The 25,600-nt window shown below is 40.7% G+C and overlaps 1 protein-coding gene across 1 annotated transcript in view; it reads right to left on the bottom strand.

Annotated features, from left to right (window-relative positions):
* arvcfb (ARVCF delta catenin family member b) overlaps nucleotides 1-25,600 on the bottom strand; it is a 370,176-nt gene that overhangs the window by 17,275 nt on the left and 327,301 nt on the right. Inside the window, exons 14-17 of the mRNA XM_070888063.1 lie at nucleotides 11,060-11,187; nucleotides 7,517-7,667; nucleotides 4,228-4,420; nucleotides 2,628-2,739 (exon numbers count right to left, since the gene is read on the bottom strand). Of these exons, the coding sequence (XP_070744164.1) occupies nucleotides 2,628-2,739; nucleotides 4,228-4,420; nucleotides 7,517-7,667; nucleotides 11,060-11,187 (584 nt within the window). The remainder of the gene's footprint in view (nucleotides 1-2,627; nucleotides 2,740-4,227; nucleotides 4,421-7,516; nucleotides 7,668-11,059; nucleotides 11,188-25,600) is intronic.

Genomic DNA, 25,600 nt, shown 5'->3' on the forward strand with positions numbered 1-25,600 from the left:
GTAGACCTCTGAAATGGTCAGAAAGTTATTCTTCGATAACATCGTAGTGTTTCTTGAAGCTGTGTGTTTTAGTAGCACTGGCACAAGCCATGAGCTTCCAAAATAGAAATACCTGTACAATGGAAATTTGTAATTAAAAAATTCTTCTGTCCATGTAACCCTTCAATAATTAGTGTTACTATATGGGAATCTCATTAACCAACAGTAATCATGTGACCACTGATTTGTTATGGAGAAAGATTGCAAAGTGCCGCAGTACAGCGGGACCTGGGGGTACTTGTGCATGAAACGCAAAAGGATAGTATGCAGGTACAGCAAGTGATCAGGAAGGCCAATGATATTTTGGCCTTTATTGCAAAGGGGATGGAGTATAAAAGCAGGTAAGACTTGCTACAGCTATTTAAGGTATTGGTGAGGCCACACCTGGAATACTGCGTGCAGTTTTGGTTTTCACATTTACGAAAGGATATACTTGATTTGGAGGCAGTTCAGAAAAGGTTCCCGAGGTTGATTCCGGGGATGAGGGGGTTGACTTATGAGGAAAGGTTGAGTAGGTTGGGCCTCTACTCATTGGAATTCAGAAGAATGAGAGGTGATCTTATCAAAATGTATAAGATTATGATGGGGCTTGACAAGGTGGATACAGAGAGGATGTTTCCACTGATGGGAGAGACTAGAACGAGAGGGCACGATCTTTGAATAAGGAGCTTCCCATTTAAAACAGATGAGGAGAAATTTCTTCTCTGAGGGTTGTAAATCTGTGGAAGTTGCTGCCTCAGAGAGCTGTGGAAGCTGGGACATTGAATAAATTTAAGACAGAAATAGACAGTTTCTTAAACGATAAGGTTATTGGGAGCGGGCGGGAAAGTGGAGCCGAGTCCATGATCAGATCAACCATGATCTTATTAAATGGCGGAGCAGGCTTGAGGGGCTGTATGTTCTTGCCATTATCATGCTAAGAAGCACGAAAGAGGATGTATTGTTCAATCTTTGTTTGACAGGACTCTGGACCAATGCTGGTAAAAGCAGAGCAGCAGGTGGGGGTGGGAATTCAGTGGGTTTCAATTAATATTGCAATGATTCATGAGTCCCTGGTAACCATCGATCTTTCCAGTGTTAGCTGTGGCTCAGCCTGAATCAGAGGGTGGTGGATTCAAATCCTACTCCAGAAACACAAGCACAAAAATCTAGGCTGACACTCCAGTGCAGTACTGAGGGAGTGCTTTTTATATATTTTATATTTATGTAAGAGGTGCTGTCTTTCGGATGAGACGTTGAACCAAGGCTCCGTCTGCTCTCTCAGGTGGATGTAAAAGATCCCGTGGCACTATTTCGAAGAAGAGCAGGGAAGTTATCCACGGTGTCATGGCCAATATTTATCCCTCAAATCAACATCACTAAAAACAGATTGTCTAGTCATTATCACATTGCTGTTTGTGGGAGCTTGCTGGGCGCAATTTGGCTGCCACGTTTCCTACATGACCACAGTGACGCACTTTAAAAAAAAGTACATTGGCTGTAAACACTTTAGGACATTCAATGGTTGTAAAACGTGCTATATAAATGCAAGTCTTTCTTTCTTCCATGATGGCTGCTGCTCAGTGCTTTTGAGTACAGGTACTGTGATTGGTCCGAAGCAACAATAAACTGAAAACTAATTAATTAATATTGAATAAAATCGTATTTGTATTAGGAAGCTAATGATGTGCCAGTGCCAATAGTAATAAATTATATCACAATGGCAATGGTTTTAACAGTGCTGGTTGAGGGAATATTGACCAGAACACCGCAACTCCTTGCATCACCTCGAAGCATGCCATATGATGTTACACATCCACCTGTACAGGCAGCTGGAGCCTTCATTTAATGTCTCAGCAACTGAATCAAGGCGCCAACCTAAATTATGTGCTCAAGTCCTGGAGTAGCGTTGGAACTCACGACTTCCTGACTCAGACAAAACGAACTTGGCACTTGATAGCTGCATCGATGGGAAAGCAATGGAGTTGCAAGAAATACACACACACTACATATACTTTTTACATAAAGTGTCCATGCGCAGTCCCACGGGAGATCATCTAATCGATAAGACACTAAACACGTGATTTGAGGCTTGCACCGCCATAAATACCCCAATAATCCAATGTATTTTCATATATTTTCTGCTTCAATCTTTCAAATTTCAACCAGACCAGTCAAATAACTTCTTGTAGCAAACTGAATTACATAAAAAAAAGAGCAAAAGTCAAGAATATTTGTATATTTAGCACTTTCCATTTTTGATGTCCTGTCTATCTCAGTCAGTTCAGTAGGCCAGATTGAGAGAGCTGGACTGTCATGTTGAGCTTGCAGATTAAATCAAAATGGTGACTTAAGTGTAGTACAAATGGCTCACTATATTCAAAAATTACAGCATAATCTAGTCTTGAAAGGTATAATGGTATAATATACTAATGGCATAATTAGTTTCTATAAAATGCTGTCTCTCTCACTTCACAAAACTGCTTGCCTTGTAACAGTCCACATTATGCAGCTAACTCCACACCACCCCCGCCCCGCCAATGCTGCACCACAAAAACCTAGGAATTATCCTACATTTGTTCACTTGATGTCCGAAATGTGACTCTTACCTGGAAGTGGGACTTGTTCCAGCCATCTTTGTGCAAAGCATTTCTCAACTCCTTGTAACTCCATACCGTCTGCAAGACATGAGCTGCAGCCTTCATCTCCCTTACCGACTGGCTACCATGTTGAATTCAAATCAATACAAACAAGTTAAAAATGAGCAAAAACAATACATCTTCAGACAGATTCAATGTATATGACATAACGAGGACTGTTGAAAGGAAATTGTAGTTGCCCTTATTTCATACACAAATAAAACCTCCACGCTTTCACCAGCTTGCCCATTATTTTAACCCACAACTAAAAGTCTTGCGTAAATTGTAGAAATGTATTCAACTCTTGCAGCTGACAATTGAGCAATATGGGTCAACGTGCATAAAGACCCGAGCATTCAGATGCAGAGAATATATTTTATTTGGTTGAAACATCTCCTGAACTGCCCATTATAAAGTGACACCAATCAGAGCTTTGGAGAGATCTGCAGTCCAACCATCTGAGAAACTCCAAAGTTTTAGGATTCTTGAAAATACAAACTATACAAAAGTCATCTCTCGTGTTATGAATAAGTATACTCTATGTTTAATAACAGCATGTACAAACTTGATTTTAACAACATGCATCTGCACATGCGCTTTCCATAAAGTAATATTTTAAGAACATCCAGTAAATATGGATGGAAAGGAAAAATGGGCCAGAAAGATGGCAGTAAAATGCAGTGCATAAAAAACAACCCTTGTTTAATAGGCAGCCTTCAAGTCAGCGACTCAATCAAGAAGCTGCACCGCAGTGTTGAGGAATCCCTTTCGTTCACTATCAACTCTAATTTGGCCCTCAAGTAGCTTGTAAAAAGGAAGATCCTGAAAAGCCCAATATAAATTAACCCTCATAATAGTGCATCAAATTTACAAGAATACTAATTCTTGAATATTTAATTACAGTCACATATGGCCACTTTACAGGACGACAGCCAGGGGGTGGGGGATGGGGCGGGGGGGAGAATGTTAGGCCAGATTTTTTTAGCAGCAGAGATTTATGTAGATTTGAAAGTCAGTTACTTTTTAAATGCACAATAACATTGTGGATTTGTTAAATGAAACTTATTAGTGCAGCTGTTTTTGGAAACTACATGCCAAATTTTCCAAAAGGATAGAACCACTACTCCTGGTTAGAGATGAAATAATGCAGCACGACAAAATTTTCATTGCAAGCATTGCTTCCAGTCGATCGTATTGCAAAATGCTGCTAAATTCAATTCTCTTGTAACACCAAGTCGCAAGTAGTAACAAATACTCCCAAGTGTGAGTTCTCAATGCATTCATCCATCAAAAGCAACACAATGGTGCAGCATACAGCACTGGAGCAGTGGGATGCAAGTTTATGCCTCCAATTCTGAATCAGGCCAGTACTTTCTGATCAAGGAATTGTATACGAGTTGCATGCCCTATTTTGGATTTTAAATCTTGGATCTGCAAATCTGTTAGGAACATTACTCAACTAAACACCAAAAAAAGGAAAGGACCTTCCAGGTCAGAGACATAATTTAGGTGTAAATTCCTCAAAACATCTCGAATTTTCTGACTAATTTATAAACTTTGTTGAGTTTACCTAGATTTGTTGATTGCCACAAGCTTCTCAATGCCCTGCGCTTGAATCAGGGACCTGGCATTTGATGAACTGTCAGTAACAATCTCATGGATAGTGTTGAGTATCGCTACTATTGTGTCTTCTTCAAGGTTCTTGGCAGGTCTTTGTTGGCCACCTGTCAGATTGCTTACCAGATCATGCATGGCATAATTACCTGCAGGAGAGAATGGGGGCAGAAAACACAACTATGAAAACCCATTTACCGAATATACTTTACAAGAATGACAAGACAGCAGGATGAAATGGATTTCATTTTAATAGGACTAAGATAACCCAAGTGTATCACTGGCAAATATTTTTCAATAAGTATGCATTTGCAATTGGTGGTAAATGCATCCCTGTTCTGCATTACGACATGCAATGTCATCTCACGAATACTGTATGCTTAAGATCTAGGTTAGAAGGCCTTGTGGGAATTTACAACACAATCTTTCGGCTGAATTACAAAAAATATTTCAGCTTTAGCATTTCAATGGGTTTTAATTTGAGCCCACAAAAATATTCTTTTCACGATCTGTAATTTATCCAAAGCATGAATCGAAACATTCAGATGAAGACATAATTAAAATGGGTTCGGTTTCATGCCAATTATGTCTTAGTGTGCCATTTTAACAGACTTAACCGAAAGACCATCACAAGACTCTGTTGTACAGGAAATATTATTTTCTGTGGACTTGAACAGTAATTGGCTTCAAGAATGTCTATTTTCTTTTTGAAGGCATGTAACAAATGTTCTCTAATTTATTTGGTGCTGCATGTCCCCTTAAAGGGTTGCGCGGCCCATTAAAAATACCGAGCATGCGTGTTTTTTTATTTTGAAAAGCTGGCTGCGCAGGTTTCCCTGGAGCGCTCCGCAACTAAAAAGGAAATGTTGCACGTAACGCCCAATTTCTCATCTGTCTCCCCTATCCCATTTTCCTTGCAGCTCAGTTTCTACCCCATCTATCCTGCAGCCATTCTGTCAATGTTACTCTGAACCAGGGATGAGCTGCAGATTTTTGCAGCCTGGGGATCGCAGCTGTGGGCAGCTGTTGATCTTTGACATGATGGACATTCAACAGTCGGAAGTGCCAGATGAGCCCCTCTCTTAAGCAGCCTCTGCTGGCACTGCATCACTGTTTACTTTACAGGGTTGACCTGAATGGCAATCCAACTGTCAGAAGCTAATCTATGAGGTTGATGGGGCACCAGAGATCGAGATTCACACAGACGAATGGAATGCAAAGGTCTGGGCTCTCAGTTGGTTCGTAAAGTCCCAAGTAAAATGAGCTGGATCAGATTCAGTTCCAAGTGGTTACAAGTTCATCGCAAAAAACTGTCCAGTTTTCCCAAGGAGGCCAAATAGATTGCTTATGTGGGAAATGGAAAATTTCACAGCAATGAAGCTCGAGATGGCGGACAGCTCTTGTGAGGTTAAGGCACTTTATTAGGCAGAAATCTAAACTGACTTGGTCATGCTCTATTCTGACATCTGATAGCAAAATTGCCAAGTTTTCCTTTCTTCAGCTCCTGTCATGTTGAGCAACTTAATTTTAAATTTATCTTCAATAGACCTAAAGCTTCATGACAACAAACACAACAGATCTTAAGTTGCTTTAAAATAATAGTTGGGGACGTCTCAATTAGTGAAACGTACAGAAAATAAAGTATTTCTGCTGCACTTCAGTGTTGGTAGGATAATCTCCTTTATCCGGAATCCTCGGGACTTGGCCTGTTCCGAATGAGGGATATTTCCGGATAAGGGGAGGTCGCGTGTTTTCAGTGTATGTGTGCCGATTGGCTGGAATGACCGGTCAGTCAGTCAGTCTCAGCTCACATTGGAGACCAAACTATTCTAGAGTTCTCAAGTTAGGATATTCTCAAAATCTATGGAATGGTTAGCTGATGCAAAATATTAAAAGGGTAAGTACTTTGAAAAAATTTTCTGAACAATTTTTATTGGAATTTCCATTAGTGTGGTGTGAGCTGGCCTGGCCCCAAAGATGTCAGCTCCAAAGTTGGGTAAATTTATTTAACATTGATATTCTTCAAAGATTTGGGGTAAATTTATTGTGGGTCTGTAAATGTAAATGGGCAAGTTTTTTTTTTCATTGATATTTTGAGGATTTTGACCAGCTGCGTTGTGTGCATGCGCCACCCGGTGGCCGGGAATGGTTCCGAACGAGGGGTGGTTCCAGATAAGGGAGTTCTGGATAAGGGAGGTTCAACCTGTACATTCAAACTATGACGAGAGCTCTGATTAGTCACATATTATTCATGTACTGTGTTATTTAGATGGCCATAGCCAAGAAAACAGGATTATGGCACGTGTAGCAAATAAACACTAAGGCAATATACAATTTTGTGATAAAATTATTTATAATTGCTGGGTTTCATTTTTATTACAATTATATTGACTTAGAATAATCAACAAATGGTACATTTTAGAGTTAAATCAGCCAAATGCTACTAATACCAAAACAATACCATTCTAGACTCAAGGCTACAGAAATACCGGGGGTGTGGTTGCTGTAAAAGGTGGACAGAGATCCTGAGGAACAGTTGTTTTTGACTTTAAAAAAAAAAGATTCTTTCTGGTGGGCAATCTACTACTCATGATTAAAATCTTGGGTTCCCCGACCAAAGTCAATGAACTGAATTCCACTGCTGCTTAAAACCCCAAACTGAGGAATTTGAATGAGGGAGGGGCTAGGGGAAATGTGGTCACTCTAACTGGGTCACCATGTAGTGTGCAGTTTCTCAATTCTGAAGAGGACAAAAATGAAAGACAGGCCATCTCCTTCCTGGCATTAGAAACTACAGAAGTCTGCAGCCAACTGGCCTGTCAATTCATCCTCAGCTGGTCCCACAGACCCCTCTATGGTTTCTTGCTGGCACATTGTCCCCCTCAGTTGCAACAGTAACACAGGATATGCCAAGGACTTCCAAAGCTATTGATCATACCATCCTGTCATCAGATGAGAGATAGTTCCCTTGGACAGGATGAGACAGACCACAACAGTTTTCCTCGCCAGGAGCTTCAGTCCTTGACTATAATGCAGTCCATTCAGTAGGCCAAATAAAAATTGGCAAAACTGAGACACGGGGAACAAGCAAGCTCAAATGACTCAAGACAAGAATTTCAATGAGTGCCTTCTGGATGAGAATCCACTGTTCTACCACAAGAGCAGCCATTGGGTGACTCAAGACTCCAGATGACACTTAAAAGCGACAAAAACGAAAACGGTGACATTTATCTTTGGCATTGTACCTATGAGATCTTTATTGCGCCCGTCGACAGAAAGGTTTCGCAATGCAATTGCCACAGCTCGTACGACCTTATCAGAATCCGATCTCAGCAGCTCGACCAAGATTGGGAGGCCCTTCTCTTTCCGGACAGTTGAACGAATGTAACTGGACCACTGTAATTACAGCAAAAATTACCAAAATATTTAACCATCTTCATATCAGTGCATACTGGAGAGACTTGCACGCCATAAAGTTATTTTACAATTTAGAGAAACTGATTTCTCTGTTGCCCAGTATGGATTTTCTTTAATATGTATTAAAAGTGCTTAGTTTAATGAGACAGGCGAAGTGAGTGGGCAAAAATTTGGCTGATTGAGTATAATGTGGGAAAATGTGAGTATATCCACTAGGCAGAAAAAAAATAGAAAAAATTATAATTTAAATGGATAAAAATTGCAAACTGCAGTACAGAAGGACCGGTGGGTCCTTGTGCATGAAACACAAAAAGTGAGTAGGCATGTACAGCAAGGCAAATGGAGAATGTTAGCCTTTATTGCAAGGGGGGTGGGGAGAAAGAGTATATAAAAGCAGAGAAGTCCCGCTACAACTGTACAGGGTATTGGTGAGGCCACACCAAGAGCACTGCGTACAGTTTTGGTCTCCATATTTAAAGAAGAATATACTTGCAATGCAGGCTGTTCAGAGAGGGTTCACTAGGTTGATTCCAGAGATGAGGGAGTTGACTTATGAGGAGAGGTTGGGCCTATACACATTGGAGTTCAGAAGAATGAGAGGTGATCTTATCGAAACATGCAAGATAATGAAGGGGCTCAACAAGGTGGATGCAGAGGGGAAACTAGAACTACGGGACATAATCTCAGAATAAGGGGCCGCCCATTTAAAACTGAGATGAGGAGGAATTTCCTCTCAGAGGGTTTTAAATCTATGGGATTCTCTGCCCCCAGAGAGCTGTGGAGGCTGGGTCATTGAATATATTTAAGTCGTAGATAGATTTTTGAGCAATAAGGGAATAAAGGGTTACAGGGAGCGGGCAGGGAAGTGGAGTTGAGTCCATGATCAGATCAGCCATAATCTTATTAAATGGTGGAGCAGGCTCAAGGGGCCAGGTGGCCTACTCCTGTTCTTATTTCTTATATTCTATTTGATTATTTACTGACACTGAAGAGTTAGAACTCAGATCACAAAGGAGCTGTTGTGAAATAACTCAGCCCATAAATGTGGAATTCTCACAGCAGAATTGGTATGGAATTTGAAGAGCAAATCATTAAAAAAAATGAAACCTTTACATTTTGCTTAAACAGCAAATGCTGATGACCTTCTCTGGTATCTCTGCTTCAACAGTGTACATCAATTCAGCACCTCATCAAGTTCAGTAATTACGAGCAAAATTTACTAACAACACCATGAAATCAAACCAAAAAATACACAGTCCAGTAAGCATCCGAAAAAAAGATGAACCGATATTTCAGATCCAACAGTTCAACAGAACCCTGACTAGGTTCTGTTGACCTAGCTTACTTTCAGATGCTGCTGACGTCCTCCTATGCATATGCAATATATTTTTTTAAATTACAAGTTTCCAGCACATTATTTAATTTCAATTCTGTGCAACCATTTGTGCGTACATACTTTAAGTTTTCTTAATCCTTTGTAAACATTTGACCTATTAAGTATAATATGGATGTGGTTATTTGTTTAAGTGGCACTTCACAAAATAGTTCAGTAATGTTCTATATTCACTAAAAATTAGAAATAAATGTCATCACATTTCCACCTCTAAACTCAGAAAATTACAAAACAGAAGGAGGCCATTTGGCCCATCGTGTCTGTGTCGGTCGAAAAAGAGTTACCAGCTGAATCTCACCTTCCAGCACCAGGTCCGTAGCCCTATAGATTACAGATCTTTAAGTGCACATCCAAGTACTTTTAAAAAAATGTGCTGAGGGTTTCTGCCTCGGCCACCCTTTCAGGGAGTGAGTTCCAGACCCTCACCACCCTCTGGGTGAAAAATCTTTCCTCATCTCTCCTCTAATCCTTCCACCAACTACTTTCAATCTATGCCCGCTGTTAATTGACCCCTCTGCTGAAGGAAATAGAATAGATAGGATGGACCGATCTAGGCCCCTCATCATTTTAGACACCTCAATTAAATCTCCTCTCAGCCTCCTCTGTTCCAAAGAAAACAATCCCAGCTGATTCAATCTTTCCTCATAGCTAAAATTTTCCAGTCCTGGCAACTATTACCAAAATATTTAACCATCTTCATATCAGTGCATAATGGAGAGACTTGCACGCGATAAAGTTATTTCTCTGTTGCCAAGTATGGATTTTTTTTTTTCAACGTATGAATTTATGCCTATTAAGTTTTCTTTCCCCCTCTCGCTCATCAAAGTTTACTGTTTACTTTCAGGCCAGTACAATGACCACTTAATGTAACCAGGATCTAAAGACCGCATGAAAAAAAAATTCCGAGAGAAAGTTCTCTTCCAAGGGCTATTTCTGCCCTCCCCTCCCTCCCCTCCCCCCCGCTTTCCCTCACCCACCAAGGCTGTTCCTTCATGCAGTGCAAGCACGTAACCACTATATCTAAAATGTGCTCTGCAGCTGTATAATAGAAGCACAGGAGTTTGAACAAGCTGCATTTTGTTTCGGAGCCAAAACTGCTCGATAAAGTTTTACAGCACATCTTTAAAATACAAGCTAGCTCTAATGAGAAGTGCTGTATGGAGTTCATAAAGCTCAGTCAACTCGGAGTGACCCGATGTGTTCCACAGGATCTGCTATGGTCTACGATCTAAATAAGACTCCTTCTTGAAATTCTTGGAATCCCCTGACTTTGCAGAGTTAGTGATTCTATGCAAAATTTACAGCTCCAAGAATATGGTTACCCTTACTGGAATGCATTTCACCATAGTGAAGCAATGCTATTCTTCCTCACGCCCTCCCCGCCCCCCAAAATATATTTTTTTGATCAATTTTGTTCAATACGTTAGCCACATGTGACTAATTGGGAATCCAAATATGGCTAATTGCAATTCTGATTAGTAAATAAAGGATAGTCACCATTGTTGGGAATGTGATCTCAATACAGATTCTCATGAGTATGCATGTGTACTTTGTGTGTTTGCTGGTAAAATGTCAAGCCAAAAAGCTGAATGTGCGAGTGTTTTTTGATCGTGAGTGCATTACTTCCTTGGTTACTGATGGTAGATATTTATGAAGTAAATATACACATAACTATCCCTGTATTGAGTGTACACACAAGGAAATTTCCCACTAAATTTAATGCATGTGGCTAAAACAGTATTGCTTTAGCCACTCTTGTGGCCAGTCAGCATTTTCTATTGGACAACACTATTTGTCAACTGAAATACGGATACAAGTTCGATCCCTCTGCAGAGAATTTACCATTTGGGCCGGAGTAGGGGGGGGGGGGGGGGCAGTGGAGAAGAGAAAAGAGGGGACCGTTAGCAATTGGGTTGTTGCATTCAAAACTGTGAAACCTCCGACAATATCTCAGTGTTAGCTGTATTACTGCACTCACCGTCCACTGCCCAGCACTTAGGTTCTGCAGGGCCCCCGCGGCAGCCTCCAATGTGTTGTAATTGCGACTTTCTGTGAGCAAGGATAAGTAGAGGCGAACCACCTCCGGCTGGTACAGCAGCTCATAGCCTGGAGAGAAGGTATGAACGACATTTAATCCATATGCATTAACTTCACTCATCACCCTCACCGGCAAGTAAACAACAGAGGCAGATTGGAGTTGCATGCACATAAGGGCTTACAATTTATTGTGAATAAAATGGATGAGCAAAAAGCACAAATTACTGCAATGGGTGTGATATAATAGCATTAAAAGATGGGGCTTAGCCGACAGCAGGACTGGGAGCTGAACCTTCTTGGTTATAAAGTATTCAGACATATTCTCAAATTAAGGTGATTCCACTCGAGTTCCTTGGATGAAGAGAGGATCTAAAATTGAAGGGGGGGGGGGGGGGAGAAAGGGGCAGTAAAGAGGCATATAATAAATCTAGGGCTATTGATACAGAAGAAAATAGAGAAAAACCATAAAAGGAGATTCCAACACAAGGGTAAGTAGAAAGGTTGGCAGGCAATAAAGGGAGGCAGTGAAGGATTTCATGAACATGACAAGTAAGAGAACAAAGGGGGGACAGGGTCGATTAGAGATTAAAAGGCAAATGTTCTTATGGAGGATAAAGAAATGCCAGAGATACTGAATGAGTACTTTGCTTCAGTTTTCATGGAAGAATGCAGTAGTGGAAATTAAACAGTACAAAAGGAGTTGTTGGAACAATTAGATAGGATAACTATAGATAAGGATGCAGCACAGAGAATTGGTGGAAAAGGCACCCGGTCATGATGGCACACATCCTAATTTGTTGAGTGAAGAGAGAGGGGAAATAGTAGAGGCTCTGACTACAATCTTCCAAACATTCTAAGATATCAAAGTTGTGCCATCGAACTCGAGGATTGCCAACTTAACTATTCAAAATGGCAGAAGTACATAAATCTGGCTAACATTATGGCAAGTGGGTATGCTTCAATAGGCCAAAATATGGGTTAAGATTAATACTCCCCTAAAAAGCAGAGGTTAATTAAAAGACACGCCAAAACGATTTGTAATAGGCAAATCGTGTTTGGCAAACTAATAAGAAGTCGGTTAAAGGACGGAAAACAAAAGTTGTGGTTAATGGAGGTTTTTCAAACTGCTGGGATGTACTCAGTGGTCTCCCCTTGGGATGAGCATTGGATCTATTGCTCAATATATCTGCAGAATATCAAAATCTGCAAATGAAAATTAAGTAGCATTTAACTGTGAAGATGACGATAAGCAAGTGCAGAATGACAGACAAGTTAATAGAGCGGGAAGATAAGACCAGATGAAATTTATTGCATTGAAATATGTGGCTCAGTGTTTTGGGAGGAAGAAAAGGGGAGGGGAAATATGCACTATATAGAAAACAATTAAAAGGAGCAGACGATCAAAATGACTTGGGGTTCAAATATACAAATCGTTAAAAATGGAAGCACAGGTTGGAAACACTGCTGAAGTAGGCATATAGAGTATAAACGGAAGGATGTGATCCGTAACTTATACAAATCATTTTCTTTCATTAAAACAGAGATTGAGGAAATCTGGTGGTGTTACTAAAAGTGAGCATAAATTTAATTGCTAACTTCCCTTCGTTCTTTTGGCAGAGTTGCTTTTTTTTAAAAAAATCAACGCAGTGGGTTGTTTGGACATGGAACTGCTTCCCATAAACAGTGGTAGAAGCAGATCCATAATCGTTTTTAAGGGAAGTAGATAAATATTTGCAAAAGAAACAAATATGAAAATAGTGCAGATAATGGGTAGGGGAGTCAGACTCAGCAGAGAGCTGGCACAGGCAAAATGGCTGAGAAGCCTCTCTCTGCTGTAAAATTATACGATTCTATGAAACCACTTTCAAAATCAAAACAGGACGAGTCTGTGATTGTTTGGGGCACTATTTGCAGCTTATTTACCATCATTATCAAAATTTCTCTAAATCTCTTGTTCCTCCTCCCCAATGAAGTCTATATGCCCAAAAGGAACATTCCCCAGAGCTCAATAACCAACTTGCATTCATAGATTGGGCTGATTCATACAACAAGCTGGGAACCGATCATGAATGCTTCACTGTTCAGTGTCTCAATGTAGTAATTTCCACACTTCAAAAATAAAACAGTGAGCAGTTCCTTGGATCTATCTGCATGTCAGACTGTATCAACCATCAACAGTGTGGAATACTAAATGTGGCACCCCGATGTAACAGAATCCCTGTGTTGAATTTTTCATCTATCCAAAAGGTGTGTTCACATTCGTCACACTCATGTAGTGAACTGCTAGTGTGTCACAATGGTAATATAATAAAACTAAACAGCAGTGCATGAACTTGGAGGGGGCGAAAAAGTGTGAGGAGAGCGAGCGAGCGGAGAAGAGAGAAAGAGAGAGAGAGAGAGAGAGAGAGAGAGAGAGAGAGAAAGAAAAAGAGAGAAAAAAAAAAGTTGGCCGTGGATCAGAATATTTTTCATCTCGGATCTGCTCAGGTGAATTTCAACCAGACTAATGACATGATCATTTCCATGTGAGGTTGATTAACTTCATTGGAGTGAACAAAATGGACAGTCCAAGCAGGGGAAGAGAAAAATACAGGAGTCAGTGGGGGGGCAGGCGGAGACCATTAGTTCTGAGCTGTGTTGAACCACACCTCACTGGAGTCACACAATTGCTACAGTACAGAAGAAAACTGTTTCGTTGCTTAAAGATATTGGAAGCCCTCTAGTCACATTTCTGGAACAGTTCAAACCAAGTAACTTTTCCTGTAAAGCAGCGATTGAAAGGAGAAAAAGACATGCAGGCAGTATGCAACTCTAGCTGTTTTATGTGGAGCAGCAGAGGATTAAAAAGAATGTAAATTTCAACCACCATTCCACTACATCTTTGCAGCACGACTCACCCACAAAACTGTCAATGCAAAGACATAAGCAATTAGATGACAAGATGTGGCAGATGTTGGGACTTAATGTAAATACAATATTGAGTTTTGTTGGCTTGTATCGGTGCAAAACTCCAGGTGGTCCTTTCCTTAGTAATACCTGTATTCATATTTCAGTGTCGAATGCAGCCTAACATTTATCAGCCTCATGGCGCCACTAATTACATGCTGTTAAATCTACTGCAAGGAGACTACTGACGCTGGAGTTTGTCAAACATGGCAGGATGAAAAGCTCTTCAACTCAAGTGATCAGAAAATGGCATTTATGAGTTTTAAAAAAGAATACATAACATACTCGATGGCAGCTCACTAACAAAGATTTCTCCAGATGCATTTAAAGCCAGCGGGAGGATGAACGAGTACTTGGAAAGGATAGCAGCTGGAATAATCATAGGCGATAATCTTTGCTCAGTGTTTGCCAAACACTTCTCAACAAGGACTCAAATTTCTACTCGATATGAAGCCAGTCTGAAATGTGCTTATAATAGGACTTGAAATGTTCGCTCAGCTGCATTCTTCAGCCCTAAATATACTGTATTTTGAGCTGCTCAAAAGGAGTAGCAGGGTAAATCTACACGTGAATTAATATCCTTGGATTATTTTGCTTGGTGAAGAAGTTCTCTTTCACTTCCTATTTTAGAGTTTACACATCAGTATCCCACAGAAAAAACATGTTTCCTTCAACCTTTTGGGAGTTTTGTGTCTCTTTCCATAAATGTTTTAAACTCTTCGCAAATGAATATTAACAGAAATTCAGTAACAAACTGGGGTGCTTCAGCAAGCACCATTTGATCTCAGCATTTTTTCCTCTTAAAACCAGCAACACTTAAAACAGTATTAAAGAAAAAAAGTACAGATGTTAAAAAATTATTCATAACTATATTGCTTAATAACTCATTTCGTAACAAATTAAGCTTAGGTGCTCCAGTATCTTGCAGCAGTCTTGGAAGGAGTTTCATGCCTATATTCTTCAAACAACAAATTGTGCTATCAAGAGGCATATAGTGAGCCAGGCACTTACATCACAGGAAACAAAAATACAATCCAACTGTGAACAAGGACTACCTCATTCCCAATTGTTAATTACCTCGGTGTAAAATAGTGACAACAGAATACTGGGAGTAGGTGGGTTGACCCATGAGATAGGACTAGCAAGATGGAAAACTTCCCAAGGTCCATCTAGTTCGCCTTCTACTGTCACATGCCTCTGGCGCTTTGTGTATTCTGCAGTCAGACTGCCAACCTGACTAGAATTTGCTGATTTTGTGGCAATGGTGCATTAGTACAAAACTGCAACAACTGGACCATAATATCCCTCACTTGCCCAGTGAGCTTATAAATGTAGCAATGGCACTGAGTTCAAATGGTGCCACTTGGACAGATACTATCCTAAGCTTAGACAGCATGATATAGAAGAAGATTTCTTCTCGAGCTGGAGGCAAAACACTTCTCCTCCATTGCCGAGCACCAGGGGACTGCCCTCAAAGTTACACTCTTGCCTATCCATTCACGGCCAGAGCACCTCTCAATGATGTCTCTTCCCAAACCTGTACTGTCCCCTTCAGAGCTTCCCTCCCCCCCCGGCCAAGGATCCATCCTTGGTCCACTACATGCTGTCCCTTGGCAAAATGATCTAAGACAGGCGGGTCAGCTTTCATATGTAATTCAACGATTCCCAATTCTAATTCTCCACTGCTTCTCTCAACTTCACCACCTCCACACCATCTGTCCTCATCTGACATCCAGTCTTCATTAAGTCTCAATGTCCTTCAGTTAAGTATTGGGAAGAGCAAACTATCATCTTTGCCACGAGTCCCATACCCTTGCAATCGGCTCCATACCCTCTTTGGCAATTGTTTGAAGTGCAACTCGACTGTTGATAATCTTGTCATTCTGTATGACCCCCGAGCTGAGCTTCCTCTTTATCAAAAAGACCTTCAACTTGCACAACATGGTCCATCTCCATTCCCTATCACAATCTATCCAGTGCTGAAACCCTCACCCTTGCCATTGTCACCTCCAGATTACTCTAATGCTCTTCTGGATGGTCCCCCATCCTCCACTCTAAATTGTAGCTTGTTCAAAATTCTGCTGCCCGCTTGTCCCATCACTCTCATCCTTCCTAACCGACAACGGCTCCTGGTCCCCCAGTGACACAAAATTAAAATGACTATGGCGGTGTTTAAATCCCTCCATGGCATCACCCATCCCCCTCTCGAACATTTTGGAACCTTACAATTTCTGCTCACTGTTCCTCTCCCCTCTCTTTACCCCACTTTGGTAATCAAGCCTTAATCCGACTAGAATTCCCTCCTTAATCCCCTCTTGCTGGCTGGCCCCCCACCTTCCACTCCAAACTTCCATCACATGGAATAAAAACAAAATCCAACTGAACAAGGACCCCTTCCTCCCAATTGTTAATGGTCTCTTTGTAAAATAGTGACAACTTCTTCAAGATCCTCCTTAAAATGTACTTTTTCGACCAAGCTTTTGGTCACTCCTCCTTGGTTCAACACCCATTTTTCTCCCCAGGTCTCTGAAGTGCCATGGGGCATTTCCTACATAAAAAAATGCTAAATAAATGTGTTGTTGTTCTGATATAGAGCATCACGTCAAATAGAAGAAAACCCTTATGTTCTTAAATAGTCCCAATGAAATTAAGAAATAGGAGGAGTAGGCAATACGGCCCCTCGAGCCTTCTCCGCCATTTAATGCAATCGTGGCTGATCCAATCATGGACTCGGGTGCACTTTCCTGCCCTCTCCCCATAACCACTTATTCCTTTACGGTTAAGAAACTGTCTATCTCGGTCTTAAATTTATTCAATGATCCAGCTTTCACAGATCTGAGGCAACGAATTCCACAGATTTACAAACCTCAGAAGAAATTCCTCCTCATTATTAAATGGGCAGCCCTTTATTCGAAGATTATGCCCCCTCGTTCTAGTCTGCCCCATCAATGGAAACATCCTCCCTGCATCCACCTCGTCAAGCCCCCTCAATTTCAATAAGATCACCACTCATTCTTCTGAATTCCAATGAGTAGAGGCTCAACCTTCTCAACCTTTCCTCATAAGTCAACTCCCTCATCTCCACAATCAACCGAGTGAACCTTCTGAGCTGCCTCCAAAGCAAGTATATCCTTTCTTAAATATGGAAACCAAAACTGCGCACAGTACTCCAGGTGTGGCCTCACCAATACCCTGTATAAATGTAGCAAGACTTCCCTGCTTTTATACTCCATCCCCTTTGCAATAAAGGCCAACATTCCATTGGCCTTCCTGATCACTTGCTGTACCTGCACACTAACCTTTTGTGTTTCATGCGCCAGTGCCCCCAGGTCCCACTGTACTGCAGCACTTTGAAATTTTTCTCCATTGAAATAATAACTTGTTCTTCGATTTTTTTTCTGCCAAAGTGCATGACCCCTCACTTTCCAACATTATACTCCATCTGCAAAATTTTTGCCCACTCACTTAGCCTGTCAATGTCCTTTTGCAGGTTTTGTGTCCTCCTCACATATTGCTTTTCCTCCCATCTTTGTATAGTCAGCAAACTTGGCTATGTTACACTCAGTCCCTTCTTCCAAGTCGTTAAAAATTGCAAATAATTGAGGTCTCAGCACTAATCCCTGCGGCACCCCAGTAGTTATTGGTTGCCAAACCGAGAATGAACCATTTATCCCTACTCTCCATTCTCTGTTAGTTAGCCAATCCTCTATCCATGCTAATATATTACTCCCAATCCCATGAATTTGTATCTTGTGCAGTAACTTTTATGTGGCACCTTGTCAAATGCCTTCTGGAAATCCAAATACACCACAGCTACTGGTTTCCCTTTATCCACTCTGTTTGTTACATCCTCAAAAGAATTCCAGCAAATTTGGTAAACATGATTTCCCTTTCATAAATCCATGCTGACTCTGCCTGACTGAATTATGCTTTTCCAAATGTCCTGCTACTGCTTCTTTAATAATGGACTCCAACATTTTCCCAACCACAGATGTTAGGCTAACTGGTCTATAGTTTCCTGCTTTTTGTCTACCTCCCAAAAAGGGGCGTTACATTTGCAGTTTTCCAATCTGCTGGGACTGCACCAGAATCCAGGGAATTTTGGTAAATTACAACCAATGCATCCACAATCTCTGCTGCTACTTCTCTTATTTCAGGCAACAGTTTTATGCTCTCACTGCCAGAACAAACACTCTTATTGTTTATAGGGTTGGGCTCTTGAAAGTTTAACAAGAAATTCAAATGTTGGTTCTTTGACAAGTACTGAACGTATAATTAGAGGAAATAATTGGTCTGTGGTTTTAAGATCAGAATATCATAGGATATTTTCTAGTCCTCAATTTACAGTCTCCAGTGTGGCTCAAAGATACTAGTGGAGATGTGTTCCAAAGTTTACTCTAGTTTAGGCATGGAGAGCAACATGAAAAAGAAAAAGCACACAAAAAAAACATAACCGAGGGACAAAAATGGAACTGCATCCTGACCACTGCATTATATGGGTGGCACAATCTACAAGGACTATGTGCAGAATCAGGCTGGATACAGTACCAGGAAACATTATAGCAATGATTTAAGGTTACATAGGGAGAGACATTTTATTAAAAATGCTGCTTCTCTTCTGACAAGTTTTGGAGCAATCAGCATCACTTATGTTATTGCAGACATGTTTATGGCAGCTGGATGTCAATTATGTTTGGGTTCCAAAAGAAATAAACTGCATTTCTACAGCACCTTTTACAATCTCAGTACATCCCAAAGCCAATTAAGTACTTTTTGAAGTATAGCCATTGTTCTAATTTCGGGAACCGTGGCAGCCAATTTGTGCATAGCAAGGCCCCAAAAACAGCAAGGAGATCATGACCAGATAATCTCTTTTATTGAAGTTGATTGAAGGATAAATATTGGCTCAGGACACTGGGGAGCGCTTCCCTGCTGCTCTTCCAGTCGTGCTGCAGGATCGCTTACATTCACCTGAGAGGACAGATGTGACCTCATTTTAGCGTCTCATACTCCGATACCAAGTTTGCAAAAAAGTATCGGTTTCAAAATAATAAACTAAAAACTCTCGTAAAAAGAGAGTACACAATGTCATTGCATGGACAATCTAGATTATATAACCATTCCCAAAGGATGGCTTAAGGAAAACATGATTTGGGTTTTAAAATTTGCCGATTAGTTCCTGCTGTGACTTTCCTGTTAAAGCTCTCAACTTTTATTCTCATCATTATAGCCGTCACAAAAAATCCCCCTAGGAAGCAACAGTGCTTCCGATTTGCTTTCAGCCAGCTCTATTATATGGCTGTCAAATATCTCAAACATTTCTCAGATAAATAGAAAATTGCAATGTTTTGAAATTATATAGTTGCTGCATTAATGTGGAAAAGCAGACAACATTTGCCTGGAGACAGTCTTCACTGTAACGACTCTGAATTAAGTTGAACCAACAGGAATCCAATGAAGAAAGGATTTGTTATTCCATCCATCAGAATATGTACCGATCAAAGCACTGGCTTCTGCTTTTCCATCTAATGAGTGATTTAATTGCTGGCACTTGTCCACTTAAAGTCATGTACTAATCTGCATAAGCATCCTGTACACGTCAGTCAAGCTCAATCTCCCAACAAACTCTACTCTATTAATTCAACTCAACAGGTGGAAGTCTAAAATTAATAATAGTGATTAAATTTTAAATGAAAATTAATGCAAGATATTTTAATACGTCTCCAGGTTACAGTGCAACAGCATGAATGTGTGTCAGCTGTGGCTCAGTTGCTAACACCTTTGCCCAAGTCAGAAGGTTGTGGGTTCAAGTCCCACTCCAAAAGCTTCAGCACAAAAATCTCGGCAGAAATTTACTGGGGGAGAGCAGTACTGAGGGAGTGCTGCACTGTCAGAGGTGCTGTCTTTCAGATGGACGTAAAAGATCCGATGACACTATTTCGTGGTAGTGCAGGGGAGTTCGTCCCGGTGTCCCAGCCGATATTTATCCCTCAATCAACATCACAAGCAGATTATCTGGTCATTATCATATTGCTGTTTGAGGGACCTTGCTGTGCGCAAATTGGCTGCCATGTTTCCTACATTACAAGTGCTTCATTGGCTGTAAAGCGCTTTGGGGCGTCACAAGATCATGAAAGGTGCTATTGTAAATGCAAGTCTTTCTTTAATATAGTTGAAAAACTCTGGAAAATTGACAAGATACTAAATTATGCCAAATAGTATAACAACGAACACTCACATCTCATTTGTGCTCTGGGCAGGGCTGTCATGCAAATCAACCAACTGAAAGCAGCTGTGGCGTTTTTAAACTAAATGAATTCTGCTAATACATAACACTATGCTGAAATACCGTTAAGGTGTGACCAGCTTAATAGATACAGTTTTGATGAATACATTCCTAATGCATATGGAAATGTCAAACGTGGAGTTAACAGTTAATACTAATATGTGCACAATCTGTAGCAGAGTTTAGAAAATTAAAATAAAACCTAAATGATAAAAAGCTGTCAAAACATATGAACTACAGAACATTTACTCACTCCTACCCAACCACCGTTAAACCAGGAATCGTAAGGCAAGCCTGAACAGGGTCTTCAGCACTCTCCGCACTAACACCAGAATCTTTGGGTGCTGTTACCATGACAATATCAATAATCAGATCTCGAGCACTGCCTATCGTGTATAAATAGCTGAGAGAGCAAAGGATTTTACTGTCGCATGAAAGCTGCTTCAAAGAGAAAAGTGAAGAATCTCAGGCGACGCTCAGAATATTCTTTGCATTGGTTCAGCTTATTCTCACATTAAAATCGAGGCCTTACTCAGTGGTTCATTAGAAAATCAAGACCGTGCTTTACAATGACTTAACTCCAGAGCTTAAATCGCTACTGCAGGGCTGTATGTATGACAATTGACCTTTTCCACACTGAAGGCAATTATATCTACCATGAGTGCTCTGTACGACTGGTTGCTACTTGCCATCAAATGCTCACAGAATCTCCGGGTCCAGAGGATTTCTGTTTTTATAATTAATTGTGTGTTATACTAAAAATCTCTTCTCCTCATTAAGTACTTAATTGGCTGTAAAGTGCTTGGAGATGTTCGGTGGTTGTGAAAGGCACTATATTAATCCAAGTCTCTCTTTCTACCGCCACCTCTTTCTCCACCCCTCCGCAAAAAACAACCAGATCAAAATCAGACACTTGTGTTACAGGACAGAGATGGGCCAACCTGGACAAACGCTTGGATCATCAACCAATTGAGTCATGTGACAGGGAAGGGATGTCAATCAACATTGTCAATTTCCCCTATAGCTCAGACAACTCAGCTCAAACTGACAATAATGGCCCAGAAATTGCGGTCGGAGGCTTCCTGCAGGGGGATGCCTCCAAATAAATTTAAAAAAAAATTACCTCGTGTTCCTGGAGGAATGTAGATTTGTGGTCAGAGACCTCCATTCGCAGTCATCCCAGGAACGCAAGTGCAACCTGGGATCACGTGGGCCTGGATCACCAATGATCATGGAGTATTCGCATTGGTAATAATGGTGAGCTCCTGTAGTAATGGGAGCTCATACAATGAGAATACCCCAAAAAACACAACACAACAAATAAAAAAACACCTCACATATTTACAATTTATTGAAATTGAATTTAATTAAAATGTTTTAAACAAAACTTTTTTTTAAATGTTTTAATAGGTGTAAAAATAAAATTATCTTAATGGACAGGGTTTTAAATATAAAAATTGGAGATAAATTTTAATTTTTCTATCTTTTAAAACTCTTATGTTGGTAAAAGCAGGCGTAAGATAGAAAAATTACATGCCTATACACCTGCTTTTACCAGGCATAAGAGTTTAAAGGACATTCACTGGGCAGGAATTGGGCAAACAGCCCAAATCTCTGCACACGAATGTCCTTCTCCCGGGATACATATGATCTGTCAAAGGACAGAGGCGCCGCAATTTAGGGCCCATTATCTCCCTATGGGAAGGTAACTGTGAATCTCAGTCACGCCTGGGAAATAGACTTCTGCTGACCATATATTTTACTTGCCATCTGCAAGAACAAGAAGCACAGCCCATTTCATTGCATGGCGTGCCCACGCTGCACTTTAAAAGGCAACTGAGAAATAAACTCATAGTATCACAGTGCTTTCCAGAGCTGCAATCTCTTACCTTTCACTCTGACCCTCAAATGTAATTTTGAAACTGTAACTTTTGAAGTAAGTGCTTCAGCAGACAGTTCTGGGCACACCTTTATAGGAATGTAAACTTTTGTGAATTAAGCATTTTCTTCTCCACACAGCAGTACTTTGCAGACTTGTGATTTTGTAATTATTCTGAATTGCCAATTTAACTGGCAATTTCATCGAAGTGTTGGATCCCATTGACTCGAACGGCAAAAGAATCAACGAGAAATAACTTTTGAAAGTAACGATGGATTTTCAACTTCTGAAAATTAGACTAATTGGATTTGTCGGAAGTAGATTGAGAAGGGAGAGATAATTACTGTGAAGACAGGTAAATAATTGTTATTGGTAATGAGGTGGAGGAAATATTTGGATGAAGAAAATACAAATACAAAACAAAATTCAAATTACGATAAAAGTAAAGGTTTTAATTCTGATGCAATAAGCAATTGGAAAAAGCAGAATTGACATCTGGTAAAAGTACAGTCGTCAGAAAGGTGGCTAAAAAAGCAAAATACTGCGGATGCTGGAAATCTGAAATTAAAAAGGCAGGAAATACTCAGCAGGTCAGGCAGCATCTGTGGAGAAAGAAACAGTTATCGTTTCAGGTCAATGATCTTTCATCAGAATTGGAAAAAGTTAGAGATGTAACAGTTTTTAAGCAAGTTAACTGTTTCTCTCCACAGGTGCTGCCTGACTTGCTGAGTATTTCCAGTATTTTCTGTCAGAAATAGGAATGTTTGCTGACGATTGCACAATCTTCAATTCCATTCGCAATTCCTCAAGTAATGGCCACATGTAATAAGACCTGGACAATATCCAGGCTTGAGCTGATCAGTGGCAAGTTAACAGTCACACCATAGAAGTGCCAGGCAACTATCGCCAATGCAAGAGACCCAATTCATCTCTCATCGACATTGCCGAGTTCCCCATCATCAACATCCTGGGAGTCATGATTGACCAGAAACTCAACTGAACTAGCCACATAAATGTTATGGCTACAAGAGCAGGTCAGATGCTGGGTATTGTGTGGCAAGTGGCTCACCACCTGATTTTCCAAAGCTTCTCCACCACCTATAAAGCACAAGTCAGGAGTGTGATGTAATACTCTCCACTTGGGATGGGTGCAACCACAACGCTGAAGAAGCTTGACACCATCCAGGACAAAGCAGTCTGCTTGATCGGTGCTTCAACCACCAGAATAAACATTCACCACCAGCATGCCGCGGCTGCAGCGTGTCCTGTCAACAGGTTGCTGTAACACACCAAGGCTTCTTCAGCTGCACCTCCCAAACCCGCGGCTTCCACTTGTTAGAATGACAAGGGCAGCAGGTGCATGGGAACACCATAACCTCCAAGTTCCCTTCCAAGTCATACACCATCCTGACTTGGACATATAATGGCCGTTCCTTCATGGTCACTGGGTCAAAATCCTGGAACAGCATTGTGGACTTGTCTTCACCACACAGACTGCAGCAGTTCAAGAATGGTCGTCACCACCTTCTCGAGGGCAACTATGGATGGGAACCTTGCCAGCTTCACCCACATGCCAAGAATTGGTAGCTAGGAGGTCTTAATTTACACAGATCCGTTAAGTTAAACAAAGGAGTGACATGACATGAATGACAAATGCTAATGAAAGCGTAGAAGCAGCAGTTGAAAGGAGGGCTGCATTAATAGTTTGGGTAGAAATTAGTTAGGCAGCTACAGAATAGGTGACGTTGTCAAGAAGTACAGGACAGTTGCTGGCTGCAGGAAACTAATGAGTCATGGGGGTTTTCAATATATCAAACGGTACAACCGACAACCAAAAACTAGGGATAAAAGGTAAAGGGAAAAACAGTAGGAGTAATAAATTTTGCTGAACACAATCTGATAAAAGTGACATTTTAGGACAGATGCTGGGATACATTCCATATTTAACAGTGCACACTGGAAACAATTATTAGCCTGGAAATGGGGGAAATGCTTGGGTTCTTGAGCTTATTGCAAAGTCAGATTTAATACTGTAGCAAAAGGGGTCAAAAAACAACACAGATATCAAGACTTTAGAAGTGCAAACCTTGGCTATTTTAGCAGCTCCAAGTAAAATTAATTTGAAGAGGGATACAGAATTTAAATCAAAAAGATGGAATTATTTGAAGTTTATTGTACTTCAGACAGGGATGTGGAAAGTAACTATATCGCTATCAGAAGGAAAAGAAGAAAAGTACAGGACCAAGATCACAGTGGTTGACAAAAGTTGCTTCAAGGGAAATAAATATTTGTAAAATATACATGGAAATAAAATGTAATGAAGTATGGGAGGCATGCAAAAGTAAGCTGAGTCTCACCAGAACAAGTCTTAGGGGCCAAGTTTGGGCCTGAGTTGCTCCCGTTTTTTTGGAGCAACTGGTTTAGAATGGAGTATCTTAGAAATTGCAATTCTCGGCATTTAGTTTGCTCAGTTTAATCAGTTAGAACAGTTTCAGTTTGGAACAGATTTATTTTTTCAAAAGGGGGCATGTCCGGCCACTTACGCCCGTTTTGAAAGTTTAGGCAGTGAAAACTTACTCCAAACTAACTTAGAATGGAGTAAGTGCAGATTTTTGTACGCTCAGAAAAACCTTGTCGACACTTAGAAAATCAGGCGTAGGTTACAAATCAGGCATAGGGAATGGGGGGGCAGTTTTAAAGGGAAGTTTACAAACATTAAACACTTCAGTTTTACAAATAAAGAGCTATCAATAATAAATGATAAAAACATCAATAAATCAACCAATAAATCAAGAAAAATGCACAAGAAAAAATTTTTTTTTTTAAATCAGTAAGTAAAACATTTTCTACTTACTGACTGCAGCACCGAGAGCCCTCCAACAACGAGCTGGGATGCCCCCCCACCCAGTGTCTCTCTGTCAGTGTCTCTATCTCTGTCTGTCTGTCTATGTGTGTGTCTCACTCTCTGTCAGTGTCTGTGTTTCTGAGAGGGAGGGGAGGGGAGGGGGGGGAAAAAAGAGAAAGAGGAGGAGGGGGGGGGAAAAGAGAAGGAGGGGGGAGAAGGAGGAGGGGGGCGGGGGGGGGGGAAAGAGAGAAGAGGAGGAGGGGGGGGGGAAGGCGCGGCCCGAAACTTGGGCCCAGAGAAAGGGCGAAAAGATAAAGTGTTGCAGATAACAAACAAACAAGAACAAAAGTAACTTTAGCTACAGAGAGAGTACAAGCACAAAGAGAGCCAGAGAAAAAACAAAAAAACACTTGACTGAAGTAAATCGGCTAGGTTTGCTTAATATTTTTAAGAATTCAATAGATATGGTGATGTATCAGTGGCAGAAGATGGTAAATGCAATTGTAATATTCAAAAATTAAGATCA

This window comes from Pristiophorus japonicus, chromosome 8 (genome assembly GCF_044704955.1).
Source record: "Pristiophorus japonicus isolate sPriJap1 chromosome 8, sPriJap1.hap1, whole genome shotgun sequence".
Lineage (NCBI taxonomy): Eukaryota > Metazoa > Chordata > Chondrichthyes > Pristiophoridae > Pristiophorus > Pristiophorus japonicus.